Source organism: Scylla paramamosain, chromosome 2, assembly GCF_035594125.1.
Source record: "Scylla paramamosain isolate STU-SP2022 chromosome 2, ASM3559412v1, whole genome shotgun sequence".
In the NCBI taxonomy this organism is placed as follows: domain Eukaryota; kingdom Metazoa; phylum Arthropoda; class Malacostraca; order Decapoda; family Portunidae; genus Scylla; species Scylla paramamosain.
The window spans coordinates 13629868-13645739 of NC_087152.1; the positions used below are offsets into that span (position 1 = coordinate 13629868).

The window sequence follows — 15872 nt, forward strand, 5'->3', positions numbered from 1 at the left end:
TCCTTGTGTTTTCAGAGTGGGCGCTCTGAATGGGGCTACAACAAGCACTTTATTTAAGCCATATTTGGGGCACTTTGGCGTTTATTTGTCTATTTTCGTGGTTGATTCTGGCTTTCCTTCACGTCTGATTCTGGTACATAAACACACGGAGGTTTAACTAAATATTAATGTACAACCAGGGAGGGAGAAAAAAAAAAAATGTTCGTCTTGGCCCTTTATTTTTACGTACAGCAATTAATTTTGAAACTTGCGAGAAGAAAGACGCCCAGACTAGACTACACTGTTTATTCTGACCTGTCATATACTTCCACTAACACACTGAACATTGATGGAGAGAGACTAATGGAGGGATGTCCCAGGTCTCGGTACCCTTATGACGTCACTGATGACGTCACGCTTTTATATACGTACGTTAATCCATTTTGAAATTGATCCCTCGAAAAAACGGAACTAGACTGGAATGCTTTATATTTTCTGACTTGCCATATATTTTAATAAATATCTGGAATATAAACATATTTCCAGTTTGACTAATAATAAAGAAAAATCTAAAACACAATTTGTAATTTTTAATAACGGGGCCACAAAACACTTATAATATAGAGAAGGAAAACAAAGCCAGTCTAGATTATATTACATATTATGAGTACAAAAATTTTTTTTACTTCTCAGATAAATAAAGAAAACACAAATTTCTCATCGTGTACATTTTTTTTTTTTTCAAATCTAGCAGCGAACCTACTGTAAATTTGAATATATGAATTGTTACACTAGATTTTATTGAATATTATTAATTGGGATATATTTATTATGTTTTTTTTTAAGATTTAAATGAAACACCAAAACAATTCTAAGCGTACTAATAAAAAAAAAAAAAAAATTGAATAAAACTTATAAAATGATCGTATTATTTTAACCGGAAACGCCCCCCGAAAAAAAAAAAGGCTAGACAAGATTTCATTATATACTATAACTTGTTTTTATATTAATATTTTATATCAATAAATTAAATATTAAAACATTCCAAACTTAATAATAGAAAAATAAAAAAAATAAAATGATATAGAGCCGAAGTATTTTTTTTTTTTCACTTCTCAATACTTCCTCCTCCTCTCCCCTCCCCCTCCTCTACCCTCCACCTCCACCTACTCCTACACAGTGAGCCTTTAAATTACCTGGAAACACCTGCGAAACCCTCAAAATTACGCTAAATGTTATGAGAAATTTCTACCTTAGCCTCGCCGGGACAGGGCGGAGGTCGGAGGAATTTGGTGGGGCTCGGCGGGGTTGGGCAGGACGGGGCACCAAGGATATCGTGGCATGGTGGTGTGGTGTGGAGTGGTATTGTTTGGTGTGGTATGGTGTATGGTGGTGTGGTGTGGTATGGTATGGTGTGGTGGTGTGGTGTTAACACTACTCTCTCACAAGCTTAACTGCTCTGTGTGTGTGCGTGTGTGTGTGTGTGTGGCGCCGATCAGAGACGAATCACAAAGCTGTATAATTGATGTTTAACCCTAAAACTGCCACTTGATATGTGTGTGTGTGTGTGTGTGTGTGTGTGTGTGTGTGTGTGTGTGTGTGTGTGTGTGTTTACTTTATTGTTTAATATACCTTGTATGTAATTTTTTTTTTTACACATGTGTGTGTGTGTGTGTGTGTGTGTGTTTGCAAGCCAATTTGCGTGTACAGATTAGAACCTCATCAACGTGTTTGTTCGTTTGTCTGTTTGCTTGTGATCCTGTGTGTGTGTGTGTTACTTCAGTTGTTCTGTATATGAATATGAGAATGTATGTATGTATGTATGTATGTGCACTTAGATTAGTGTATGCACTGTGTATATATATATATATATATATATATATATATATATATATATATATATATATATATATATATATATATATATATATATATATATATATATATATATATATATATATATATATATATATATATATATATATATATATATATATATATATATATATATATATATATATATATATATATATATATATATATATATATGTGCATATAGATGAAGGAGAAATAAAACTGTGTATCAGGTGGAAGATGGCCTGAAGATTGATTTTTCCTGGTATACTATCGCTTACCCCCCCCACTCTCTCTCTCTCTCTCTCTCTCTCTCTCTCTCTCTCTCTCTCTCTCTCTCTCTCTCTCTCTCTCTCTCTCTCTCTCTCTCAATATATATATATATATATATATATATATATATATATATATATATATATATATATATATATATATATATATATATATATATATATATATATATATATATATATATATATACACAGATATCTTCGAAGCTTGACTTGTATCTTGAAAACTTAAATATTAAATTACTTTCTGTATACTTACATAATATAAACAATTGGTATAACTACAAAGGAATACGTAATTCGTCTCAATCTCTCCTGTGAATCTGGCAACACTGATGCTCGAGTGTGGAGTGGCGGAGTGAGTGGCCCAGGTGACGGGTCTTGGAGGAGAAAGTTTGCTCGCTCGCTCTGTGATCAGTTACCTATGAGAGTCGGCCAGGTGAGGATGGACGAAATGCGCGCCTCGTGACTTGAAACCGTGTCACTTTGTATGCGAAGTGTACAATGTGCTCAAGACCCGGAGTGAGAGCGAGTGCAGGGCATACACCAGGACTGAGCGTGTGGTGACCATGAGTGCTATAGCTAAATTACTATGGGTGATGTGTGTGGTGGTGGTGGTGATCTTCAAAACTCAAGTTCTGGCAGGTAAGACTGTTATTGTGTGATGTTTGGTGTGGACTGAAAACTTTCCCGTAGAGAAGTTATACATTTGTACCTATAACTTACTTTTGTGCTGTTAATGTAAGACAGTCACGTTATTTTTTTTTTACCTGATCTGTTTATTTATCTTTATTATCGTTTACTTTTCACATGCATTGGTATTATTGTTTGGTATTTTTTGGTGTTAATGTTTGCAATGCTCTTCGTAATGAAATCCAAACACACACACACACACACACACACACACACACACATTTCTACACTCTTTACAAATACTTCCAAGCCATTCTGCATGAATCCCATAGTGGATTTTCCTTCTGCCCAGATAAAGACTATGTCGAATATTCCTGTAGTAACACACTGATCTTGACTAGGCGACTAGGTAGTGATACCTAGTGTGTGTGTGTGTGTGTGTGTGTGTGTGACGGAACTAAACGATCGTTATGTATTATTGCCACTGTGGAAATGGAGTTAGTTTACCGTGAGATAGTTTTTCATGGGTGTGAGAAAGACAGATTAAATGTGTCATGAGAATCCAGGGCGAGGCTGCAGCGTGTGAGACAGGAGTGACAAGCGTGAGGGAGCTGTAGGGGTGATGAGCGGGAAGCCTGTCGAGGAGGTAGTGGTTGTGGTGGTGGTGGGAAGGACAGGAGGGAGAGGGAAGGGAGCACGGGACGGAGAGGGACCAGTCACCACTGCACACTTCCTCCTCACGCTACTTTCTCACTCACAGCGTTGAAATTACAACAAAACGCGTAACTTGGGACTCCTAAAACGACACGAACTGTCTGACCAGCTATATTTTCAATGGATACTTAACGAAAATATAAATAAATAATAAAATAAAAGAAATAAATAAAAGAAAATTGCGCTAATGACACCAATTTGGATACGATGCTTATTTTTCTACATTTCTTATTGGATATTGGCTTGAAACACACACGTCCGATTCACATACTATAAAATCAAACATGAAAAAATTGTTAATATATAACGATAAAAAAATAAAACAATAGCGTTCATGATATTATGAAATTTGGCTACAATGTTAATTTTTTTTTCTGTCTTAAAGCACACTATATAGCGTCCAATTCACAAACTACAAGAACAAACACAGAAAAAGACTGACAAAATAAAATAAATGACACAAGGCATTCATTATTTCTACTAACTTAAGAACATAACTCCTTTCTTTTTTTTATTTCATGTTATTTTATCCCCTCCGTGTGTAATTGTAAAACAACAACAGCAACAACAACAACAATAATAATAATAATAATAATAATAATAATAATAATAATAATAATAATAAAACAGGGAAGAGGTCAGGGAGCTGTCAGAGGCGGTAGTGGTGGTGGCGGTGGTGGCTGTGGGGTGCGGAAGGCAGCGCTGGAAGGAGGGAGCATTGTCCTCAGGGCGGCTCACTCACGCTCTTTTGTCAGGGTGTAACTTCGGGGTAATGCTGCTGCTGCTGCTGCTGCTGCCTTGTGTCTCACCAGTTGAGTTCAGTTACTCCGCGAGTCTGCCTGCTTTCCCTTTCTTGTTCATAGGGAACTGATGGAAATATAACGTTTGTAGTCTATATTTAGTCAGTGTGAGATGTCATTACTATTAGTAGTACGGCAGTAGTAGTAGTAGTAGCAGTAGTACTAGTAGTAGTAGTGATAGTAGTCTAGATTTTTTGTTCACGGCGTATGCAAGATTAGTGGTTTCATTAATGTGTGTTTTGGTCATGAACATTGCTTCTGGCACACACACACACACACACACACACACACACACACACACACACACACACACACACACACACACGTCATTCCTATTTGCATATTTTAAGTTTTCGGGTTATTTATACCAAATAAACCAATTATTATTATTATTATTATTATTATTATTATTATTATTATTATTATTATTATTATTATTATTATTATTATTATTATTACACACACACACACACACACACACACACACACACACACACACACAGAGTACAATGCAATACTTCACTGTAAATAAAACACTCCACATCTTAGAGGTCAGGAGGAGAAATAGCTAACGGGTGCCGCCTTTCGGGGTGGTGGAGTGTGGCGTGCTTCGCTGTGTTCTACTTCAAAGGTCCCTTCCAACCCACCCGTTGTTTGTTGGGCGGCGTTTAGTTCTGCACGTCTAGCCATGGGGCACGGAACTGAAAGCTTTATACTTATTATACTACGTTTATTTGTATCAACTCCACTATTTCCTTTGCCGCCTCTGTCTAGTTTTATAGTACACGCAATGTTTTTCTAGGGCCGCTCTGAGTGTTTGTGTCTCCACCATTCCCATTCATAGCTTTGCCTAGTTTGACAGTACACGCAGCACTTCGGTCTAGGAACAATCTGAGTGTCTATTTCCACCATTTCCTCACGCGCTTGATAATTGTGATGATAATGGTGATAGTGATGAGAGTATGGCATGTTCCAGCAAGCGGAGTGGGTGAAGGAGAAAAACTAGTCAGAACACAAATTCCCTTCTTAATTTCTATAAACTACGTACAGCTTCCCTTCAAGCACTGGTCCAGGGAAGCACTGAGTGTCTGTGTTTGCACCGTGAAGGAAACAAAATGTTGTGAGCGACATGTTTCCGGTTTATTTGTGTGTGTCTGTGTGTGTGTGTGTGTGTGTGTGTGTGTATTTGTCAGAGTGCGGGGATGGCTGGCGGACTGGAGAAAGGTGGGAAATTTTAAGCTTTGTGCATCAACTTTATCCTTTTCTTGTAAGAACTTCTGAAAGATGAGAATTTCTCTGCTACAGAAAAAGAAGCGTACTCACACACACACACACACACACACACACACACACACACACGCACGCAAAGAAAGAAAGTTGTAAAGTTCTTAGCATAAAAATAATAGTAAGAAGTAGTAGTTATTGTAATCTGAGTGAAAATAGGAAAGTACACACACACACACACACACACACACACACACACACACACACACACACACACACACACACACACACACACACACACACACACACACACACACACACACACACACACACACACACACACACACACACACACACACACACACGAAAAAAGCTAAAAGTGCTCAAGTTCTTGGCCCAAGAATTATATTAAAAAGATAATAAACTGATTGTGATCTTTTCTAAGTGAAAGGAGAGAGAGAGAGAGAGAGAGAGAGAGAGGGGGGGGAGTGGGGGTCGCGGTGTAGGAAGACTGTTGTAAGGGAGAAAGCCGGAAATACTTTAATAAGTCAATGGTAAAAGTGTGTTAATGGATGAAACCAGCGGCGTCATCTTACCTGTGACACCTATACATTAAGTGCCTTTCATTGCAGTCACTAACACCCGTGGGAATAATACAGATGGGGAATATGGATGGGGATGACATGTGAAAATAGGTGGCATGTTTTATACGGTGTACGTGTATGTGCTATGTCCGATGTCTTCTTGTAGCTTTTCTTGTTCTCTTTTGTTCTAATGTTTTTATTTCTAACGAATATTTATAAATAATGCAATAGTAAGCAGTAATCCATTTTTTTTTTTTTTTCGTGTGTGTGTGTGTGTGTGTGTGTGTGTGTGTGTGTGTGTGTGTGTGTGTGTGTGTGTTACGTCATTTGCTTAGGATTGTATTATGGTTAACTTTTCTGTTATACCATAATCTCTTTCATCCAGAACATACCATATATAAAAATAATGAATAGATAAATAAATAAATAAACAAATAAAGAATAAATGAATAAACAAAATAGCTGTAATGCAGATGCAGTCTTTCTCTCCCCTTCGCCTGTCATCCTCCTCCTTTCTACCTTCTACCTCTTCCCGCTTCTTTCGTGCCGCGAAACAACAGCGCAGCGGGAAGCCACGTAGATGCACTGCTATAGTGGCGAGACCTGGAAATCTATTACAATAATCTAAACCGAAGTCAGGGAAATGAAAAAAAGGGGAAAAAAATATTCTTACTTTACTTTTGAGACAATCTGTGGAATGGACAAGTATGTTTTGTACACCAGTCAGTTACTCGTCACCTGTCGTAAATGTAAAAAAAAAAAAGTAAGAAAGTAAGGGAAGTTGCGCGAAGTTGTCAGGCCTACAAGTGATAGTCCCTGTTCTCTGTGTCATTACTTTGGCTACTATACATGTCACACTACGTATAACTTTTATTTTTTTTTTTCCCCATCGTACATTTCATTATTATTCGATCATTTTCTCCTGTAATACATTCCATGCTCTGTCATTTTCATATTCTATCACTTTCTCCTACCATACAACCCACGCTCTATAACTTCCACCATACATATCATATTCCATCACTTTCTACTATACGTATCATGCTTTGTATCACTTTTCTTGTCATGCATACATATCTTTGTTATATCACTTTCTCCCATCATACACTCCACTCTACGTATCATTTCTCCCACCATACATACCATTATTCTATCACTTTCTTCCTACTATGCACTCTCCATCACTGTTCACTTATAAACCACGATTCTTCGCCTCTTCCACCATACGCTTCTCACACTACCCTTCACCACCTCTTCCACCATACACTTCTCGCTCGAGCATTACCATTTGTCATCATACACATATCATACTTTACCACTGCTCGCCATACGCACTACATTGACTTTCTTTTCAACTAATTTTCCCTCCTATCTTTGCCTAACGGTGGTTAAGGAGAAATAAACAATTCACCAAACCAGACGTGAGCTTAAGCACGTATTTGAATCTGCGTACCGTAAGTCTCTAATCTCTCACTGGAAATTACCAGGATTTTCAAGAGTATTTTTGTGATTTTAGTTATGATTTAACACATATATATATATATATATATATATATATATATATATATATATATATATATATATATATATATATATATATATATATATATATATATATATAAGGAACACAGTCCTTACGAGAATTTAAAGTCTTATTCTTAAACAGCTTTCTTCTTTGACACAGCACTGGGCTAAAGATTTTGCATAGTTAACGGAAAAAAAAAGCATCCTTGAAAACCCGGTTAATTATCCTAATGGCCCTTAAAAATAGTCCTAACAAGATCTGGAACTGTGAATTTCACTCCTCTTTTTTAACATGACGCTAAGGAAAATATTATGGAGTGTTTTGTCTGTGCTCCATTCCGTACGAGAAGATAAAGACACTGGAAAGAGGTTGGGGGGAGATTTGGGTGTTTATTTTACACCTCTAACCTTCTCTGACATGACACCAAGGGAGCTATTATCCCCCGTGAAGCCTTTATCGGTGCTCCATTCAGTTAGAGAAGGTAAAGGCACTGGAAAGAGAATGAGCAAACTTTGTGTTAATCTTTCATCTCTCGTCCTCTTTGACACATTTGGGCCAACCATCATTTACCTTATCATTCTCCCTAAAGTGTTTGTCGATGCTCCATTCATTAAGAAAAGGTGCAAACTCTCTGTTTCCTTAGTATAGACGCTGGAAAGGCGAGGCGGCAGCAGCAGAGTGAGGAGCGTGCCAAGACAAGTTGAAGTGACCCGGTGCCCTACTACCACGCCCCGCTCGCTGTATCTCCCTCCCGCTGTTGACACTATTCACGATAATAACCTCCTCTTTCTCCTCTTGTTGTCTGTGACGGGTGACGCTCATTGCTAAGATACAGGAGTGCCGTGGTGTTATCTAGGGCGCAGGTGGAGCAACAGCAGAGTTGTGCATGGTGCTGTGGTGGCCTCACAGCAGCACCGGGCCATGACACAGCTGTCGTTGTTCATTACTGCACCGCCGTATGTTATTTACTTAGGTTCTGCTGGAGTCTTTTATACTTTGCGTCACTTTGTTTGCTTGTTTATTTACTTATTTACTCATCTATCTATCTATCTGTCTGTCTATCTATCCACCCATTCATCTTTCTGTTTATTTCTATCTATCAATCAGTTTATCCTCTTCACCATACAAACACCATTTATTGTCGATTTCACCTTAAACACTAACAATTTTGCACCTACCTTCATAACTGAGGATTGGTAAGATTAGGATACTTTTAATTCTTCTCAGTAGCAATCCCACGCCCAAAAGCCTACCAGTTTTTCGCTTCCAAAGTTTGCTATGAGCAGTAAAACCAGAAGACACAGAAAGAACCGCTGAGGCAAATGAAGTATATCATAGCTGAATATATGTAGCACGAGTGCAGCAACAAACAGAGGAAGCAGGAATGACGAAATAAAGAGGGGAAAAGAGGAAGAAACGGTGGAAATATGGAGAGGCGGTCAGCGCGCGGAGTAACGGTCCCACCTAGCTAGAGGTCAGGCAGGCGTCCCACTCTGCGTCGCAGCGTCTCAGAATGTTTAGTAGTTCGGCGTTGCAATCTTCCGCGCGTTGCTTCCTTCTTAGTGCAACATCCCAGGCCCAGAGTGAACAGTCAGGCAGTACTCTGGGTCAGTAAGGAAGGACACCAGCCTGCTAAACGTGCCCAAGCCCAACAAGGACTTGATGTGGGGCAGGGAAGGTGGGATGCGTTGGGAATTCTCCAAGTTGTATTTAGCTGTGTAAGGGAAGACTTGATTCGATTCTCTGGCACATTTTAGTTTAGTACTCAGACATTACGTTCTTTAGTTCCTAAGTTAGTACACTCTTCTGATATTAGACGGAAAATATTCAAGGTCAAAGAATCCTTGTTATGCTTATTTTAGTGCAGACTTTAGTACGCAAGCATTGCATTCTTAGTAACTGGATTCATTTACTCTTCCTCCGATAAAAAAAATAAATAAAGTAAATTAATAAGTAAATAAATAAGTAAAATAATAAGAAAAATAAGGCTACTGTTTATATTTATTTTCTCAACCGGTGAGTGACGTTGAATTATGAGTGAGTTTGGGAAGGAAGTCGTTTATAGACCCAGGTATATGGAGAGAGGACGTAGAGGAATGTATACTTATAACGCTCTCTCTCTCTCTCTCTCTCTCTCTCTCTCTCTCTCTCTCTCTCTCTCTCTCTCTCTCTCTCTCTCTCTCTCTCTCTCTCTCCTGTTGGAAGCAGAGAGGGTCAGCCAAAACAGTCCTCGTCCCCGTTAACCTCCGTCATAAATCCAGTCCCTGAGACCGTACCTTGAAACACCTTGAGCTCTCATAAGAGCTACTTTGAAAAGCTACATAATCTAATGATTTGCTGTGTTCTCATAGGCGTTTCTTCCCTTATATAATGCATGATCCTTATTAAACTATTACTATACTCATTGAAAACACTTGAAGGCACTAATAACTTCCACTACATCCTATTAAAAATAGTAGAGATAAGACGCTGGAACGCTTTAAGTTACCGTCTCTGTTGGTTCTTGTGGTCTTGTCCGATGTGCTCGCACGTATTTAGGTCTGATGTGTCACGCGGCCAGGTGTGGATGGCTTGTGGTACAGCGCAGCAGGTGAGAGAAGAAGAGGAAGATTTTCTGGTAATAATATACTATGGTTTGTCTTTATTACACACTTCCTTGTCTTATCGCGACTTCTTTTAATAAGCTTTTACAGAAATTAGTTTTTTTTTTAAGACTGTTTTTATGATTCTAGTGATAGTTTAACCCTTTAACTGCTAGTTAGGAACAATATGATGCTTTGTACTTTGTTTGGATAGCTCTAGATGACATTACTGAGTGGGAATAAAAATCTGACACCTCTAGATGATTTATTAAGCGGGAATAAATATACAGGCACTGCAAAATATAAAATACTCGAATGTTTATAAGCGTTTCGAAGCTTTGCACAAAACTTGCACTAGACCATTTCAACAAGAATCTGAAAAAAATAAATAAATGAAAAATAAAATGAACCTGACTTATCATCTTTGTGACATTTAGAAATATTCTTGATGAGAGAATAGAGCATTTTAAAATACGGGTCTTCACAGCGGCTACCGGTGGGCGGAAAGGGAAGGAGAGATAATACGCACGTACTAAGAGTAGAATGATGTATCTTTCCTCTCCGTCACACACACACACACACACACACACACACACACACACACCACCACCACCATCACCACCACTACCACCATCCACTGACTTACCGCCCCTATCGTTACTATCATTAACATCGCTCCCATACCCTACATTTCCAATCACACTTTTACCACATTAAATACTACCACCACAATCATTGCCAACATCCACTACCACCACCACCATCACTACTTACGGATATTGACCAAGTACTAAGGAACGAAATATATAAAATAGAATAATTGCTTCCGTAAGAACTCAGTACAAGTATCACGCTAAGTCCTCTCGATGCTGTCAATTTAGCCTCTGAGATGTCGCAATACACCTCACTTCAAAGAACTCGTATGTAGAAAGGTGCCGTGAATAGAATAAAGGGCGTGAGTAAGTAGGAAGTCCTGTGCAGCGATGCCACGCGGGGGGAAGAGCAGTAATCATGGGAATAGCGGTAGAAGATTGCAACAGAGGCACCATCAATGCGACGGACTGGAAGAAATTTTAAAAGACAGTCACTTATACAAAAGGATGCAAGTCTGTATTTGCTCCTCCTCCTTCTCCTCCTCCTCCTCCTGCTCCACTACCACCATCACCACCACCACCACCAACAACAACAACAACAACAATAACACTTCCTCCTCCTCCTCCTCCTCCTCCTCCTCCTCCTCCTCCTCCTCCTCCTTCACCACCACCAACACCATTTCCTCCTTCACCCTCCTCCACCACCACCACCACCCCTCCCTCTTAACTACTAACACGGCTGTCTTCATTATCAAGTCACCACATCATCACCTCCACCATCACCACTACCACCACCACCACACAAGCCTGGGCCTCTTTCACCTGCCTGACGGGTGTTCCGTTGCTCGGGCATCGCTTTATAATATGCTGCCATTAGTCAGATATCTTAATTCATTCTACTGGTAAACTCTGGAACTCCCTGCTTGCCTTTGTGTTTCTTCCTGCCTTTGACTTGGAACTGTTTCAAGAGGGACATTTCAAGACACTCATCTTCAAATTTTGATAACCCTACACTCTTTGAGAACTTGCGTCTTCAGTGAGCCTTTTTCTTTTTACATAGCCCTTTTGTTGCTCTTGGCCAGAATCTCCTCTTACATAAAATAAGGAAGAATAAAATCTTCCATTGCTCTTGTTTTCTCCTCTCACCCTCTCTTCCACTGCAAGCACCCATTATTTTGCATTTTTACTAATCTTTAAGCTACTTCTATGAACAGTACATATGAAAAAAGCCAGCTGATTCTGTACCACGTCCTCCGCTGGTTCGAATCGTCATCTTATTCGAAGCATCAAAAGAATATGAAGAGTTTCGATTTTGGAAATAGTCTTGGTGGAAAAACTAAGAGTTTATGAAATACCAGCCGAGGAAGCTTAAACATGTAGCTTCCTTGATACGAGTCTTCAGCTCCCCTGACCTGTGTAGTGCGTGGGCAAGGAGGGAGCAACAGCAAGTCTCTAGCGAGGCCTTTTGTTTTTTTAGAGCTGAGGTTCTCTGGGATTAAAGCATCAAGACCTGCAATTTTATTCGTTTATTTATACACCAGGTTAACGTCCTTACGAAAAAGAGGTAGCGGGCGAGACAAGGAGTATAAACACACACACACACACACACACACACACACTGCCCCTCACATATCTACCCATCCACCCAATTCTCTCTCTCTCTCTCTCTCTCTCTCTCTCTCTCTCTCTCTCTCTCTCTCTCTCTCTCTCTCTCTCTCTCAACACATCCATCTTAATTTCATCCATGCATATTCTTAAATAATCTTGCAGAAAACTCGTCAGGGTACTGTTTGAATGTAGGAAATAGTGAGATGCTTTGTTTTTATCAGCTTCATCATCATCATCGTCGTCATGATAAGTGCAGTCTCCAAATTCAGGTTTTGTGTGCATAGGTCAGGCGTACTAGTCACCTGGTGGCAGCTCGCCAAGGTGTACGGTTATGTGGAATCTGTGTGTGTGTGTGTGTGTGTGTGTGTGTGTGTGTGTGTGTGGGTGGGTGCCTCTCTCTCTCTCTCTCTCTCTCTCTCTCTCTCTCTCTCTCTCTCTCTCTCTCTCTCTCTCTCTCTCTCTCTCTCTCTCTCTCTCTGCAAGTGGTTCAGGTTCAGATCCTTCATTAAAACTCATCTCACGCATTGGTTGGTTTGCCCCGCTTGCGCTGCATCCTTGAAAATAATTCTCTTTTATTTTTTCCGAAAATCTTATCAAGCGCCATTCACATTTTCCACGATTGAATGAGTATTGACATCTTATTCTAGACTTTTAAAAATAATGGTAACTAATTTATTTATTCATCTATTTAGCCTCTTTTTTGGGGGAAGTTCGTCGAGCGATATTCACAATTCCCACGTTTGAACAAATAGTAACATCTTAAATTAGTTTCCTTTGATGGAGTTGAAAACCGTAACAAGTCCCCTTCCTTTTTTTATTTTTTTTCGGTTAGTTTCTCAAGCAATATTCACATTTTTCACTTCCGAACGAATAGTAACATCTTGTATTGTTTGCTTTGGTGCCGTGGAAAAGCGTTATAAGTGGTCGATGTTCATCTCACGCCTTGTTTGGTTTGCTTCATTTGCTCTGGACTTAAAAATAATTATCCCTTTTCCGGAAAATTTGTCAAGCGCCGCTCACATTTTAATATCTGAATGAATATTGACATCTTGTATTGTTTCCTTTAGTGGCGTTAAAAAGCGATCATTAGTGTTTTTCTAGGAGACATGAGCGTGAAGGAACCAAAAGTCATCACAAAACGAGGGTGAGTTTACTTGAATTCTCTTTAACAAATTTTCTAATAAGATTATCGTAACTTGTGCATCGCCGCTCACACTATCACTGCATAAGTGTACACTCTATTATGCGTCTTTTATCAGCCTTGCAACGTCATCATGTTCAGCAGCCCGAGATTTACTATTGCGGAGTATACGAGCGCAATGTATCTTCCGTGTATCACTATAAAGTGATACATAAGGATTTAAATCTAATCCTTATGAAATATTGGCGACATCCTAGCCACAAGGAGAGATTAAGAAGAAGAAGAAGAAGGAGGAGGAGGAGGAGGAGGAGGAGGAAGAGGAGGAGGAGGAGGAGGAGGAGGAAAAAGAAGGAGGACGAAGAGGAGGAGGACGAGGAGGAGGAGAACGAGGACAACGAGGAGGAGGACGAGGACAAGAAGTAGAAGAGGAGGAGGAGGAGGAAGAAGAAGAAGAAGAAGAAGAAGAAGAAGAAGAAGAAGAAGAAGAAAAAAGAAAAAGAAAAAGAAGAAGAAGAAGAAGAAGAAGAAGAAGAAGAAGAAGAAGAAGAAGAAGAAGAAGAAGAAGAAGAAGAAGAAGAAGAAGAAGAAGTTCGACTCTAGCACAGGATATTAGTAACAGTAACTTGCTCTCTATTCGCAGGGAAAGTTCTCAAACCGTTCCTTGGTATTTCCTCTTACTTAGATCCATTCGTAACCCTTGTAATAGATAATAGCTCCTTGTGTTCCATTATGACATAAGGAGTCACAGATCCATGGGCCCAAGATATAAGTGTAAGAATATGATAAAATGTGGGAAGCTGCATAAATCCATCAGACCTACACGTGGCATTCCTATTATAAAACACACCTGCCTATATCCGCTGATCATCCCCATCCATACATTTGTCTAAGCTTCTTGTAAAACTTCCTTATTGATTCGCAACTAACAGACCTGATTACTGAGGCTATTCCATGCATCTACCAGTTTATTCGGGAACTAGTTGACAAGTATATTGGCGTGACCCATTTCTCGTGTCTGCCAGTCACGTCCTGACCTGTGTTATCGCCAGTTATGTGAGTCACGCCACGTCTTGAAGTCTCTCGCACGAAACACAGCGAGCGAAGTTATAGTCGGTTAGCTTCCAGACATTTTGATTCCAGCTTTCTTCCCTGCAATCCAAAGTTGAAAGTTTGGGGAAGTCTTTCCCTCTTATTTACTTATTTATTTATTATTTTTAATACTATGTGTAGTTTAGTGAAGTCTTTATTGCTGCACTTTTTACTATTTTTGTATATGCTTTAATGCTCTTGTACATTTGCTTTTACGGTGCACAGTGCGTTCTGCTTGTCTGAATTACGAAAATAGGCATGCTAATTTTAAGAGATTTTACATATATTATTTATTATTATGTGTGTGTGTGTGTGTGTGTGTGTGTGTGTGTGTGTGTGTGTGTGTGTGTGTGTGTGTGTGTGTGTGTGTGTGATATCCTAATAGGCTCACCATTTATTGTAGTGATAAGAGAGACGTTCGTTATCTACGGAGGCCAAAGTATTTCATTGCTACTCCGGAAGTATTTGGTCCGAGTTGGCTCAGCTTAAATGCATATTCCACAACACCCAACCAGTTCTAGAATCTCATACAACACAGTTCCTTTTGATAACGTACGGAATGTTTGCACCATGTAAGTTCATCCTATTAATTGACAAGAGAGAGAGAGAGAGAGAGAGAGAGAGAGAGAGAGAGAGAGAGAGAGAGAGAGAGAGAGAGAGAGAGAGAGAGAGAGAGAGAGAGAGAGAGAGAGAGCAGCGGGTGTGTTATGTGATTGCTCGGTGCTGAATTTTGCTAACCTGTGAAGAACCTTAGTTTTATATTGAAAGAAGAAAAAACTTTATTAACCGCGTGGCCACACTCCGTCACTATTGGACATATCAAAAGATCTCTACATAGTCTTCATCCACAGTGATAAGCAGAGGAAAGCATACCATCAACTCAGACAAACTCACAGTGGCGAATTTACAAATACATTGCGAAGCGTTATCATTCAAAAATACAAATGCAAGTCAGTCTTAAGAGGAGTGAAGAGAGTTGGCCAGAAAGGTCTAACTTTCTCGCCTTGCCTAACATTCCGGGTCTGGGCAGGAGAATGCACTGTGCCTACGTCATTTCCATGTTGCTTTCTTGGACTGGTTAAGGAATGACTAGAAGAAAGCTATAAACGTTATCACATAGATGAGCCGCTCCTCTCTAGGTCACGCCCGTGGCTCTGGGGATCACCTTGAGTCATACCGCCCGTCACATCCTCCTTTCACCTGGGAGGTTCCTGAGGCGCTCCCGGCCGGATATCCCTTAGAGTGAAAGTGCTGAC

At 39.6% G+C, this 15872-nt stretch overlaps 1 protein-coding gene across 3 annotated transcripts in view; it reads left to right on the forward strand.

Annotated features, from left to right (window-relative positions):
• Positions 1-2489: 2489 nt before the first annotated feature.
• LOC135110561 (mucin-2-like) overlaps positions 2490-15872 on the forward strand; it is a 50671-nt gene continuing 37288 nt past the window's right edge. For 2 of the 3 annotated variants that reach the window (XR_010273312.1, XM_064022997.1), the window contains exon 1: positions 2491-2768. Coding sequence is in view for 2 of the 3 variants with exons in the window: in XM_064022997.1 (XP_063879067.1) it covers positions 2693-2768 (76 nt within the window). In the remaining variant the exon portion in view is untranslated. Of the gene's footprint in view, positions 2769-15872 lie in introns of all 3 variants that reach the window. The other variant, XM_064023010.1, reaches the window with a different exon arrangement.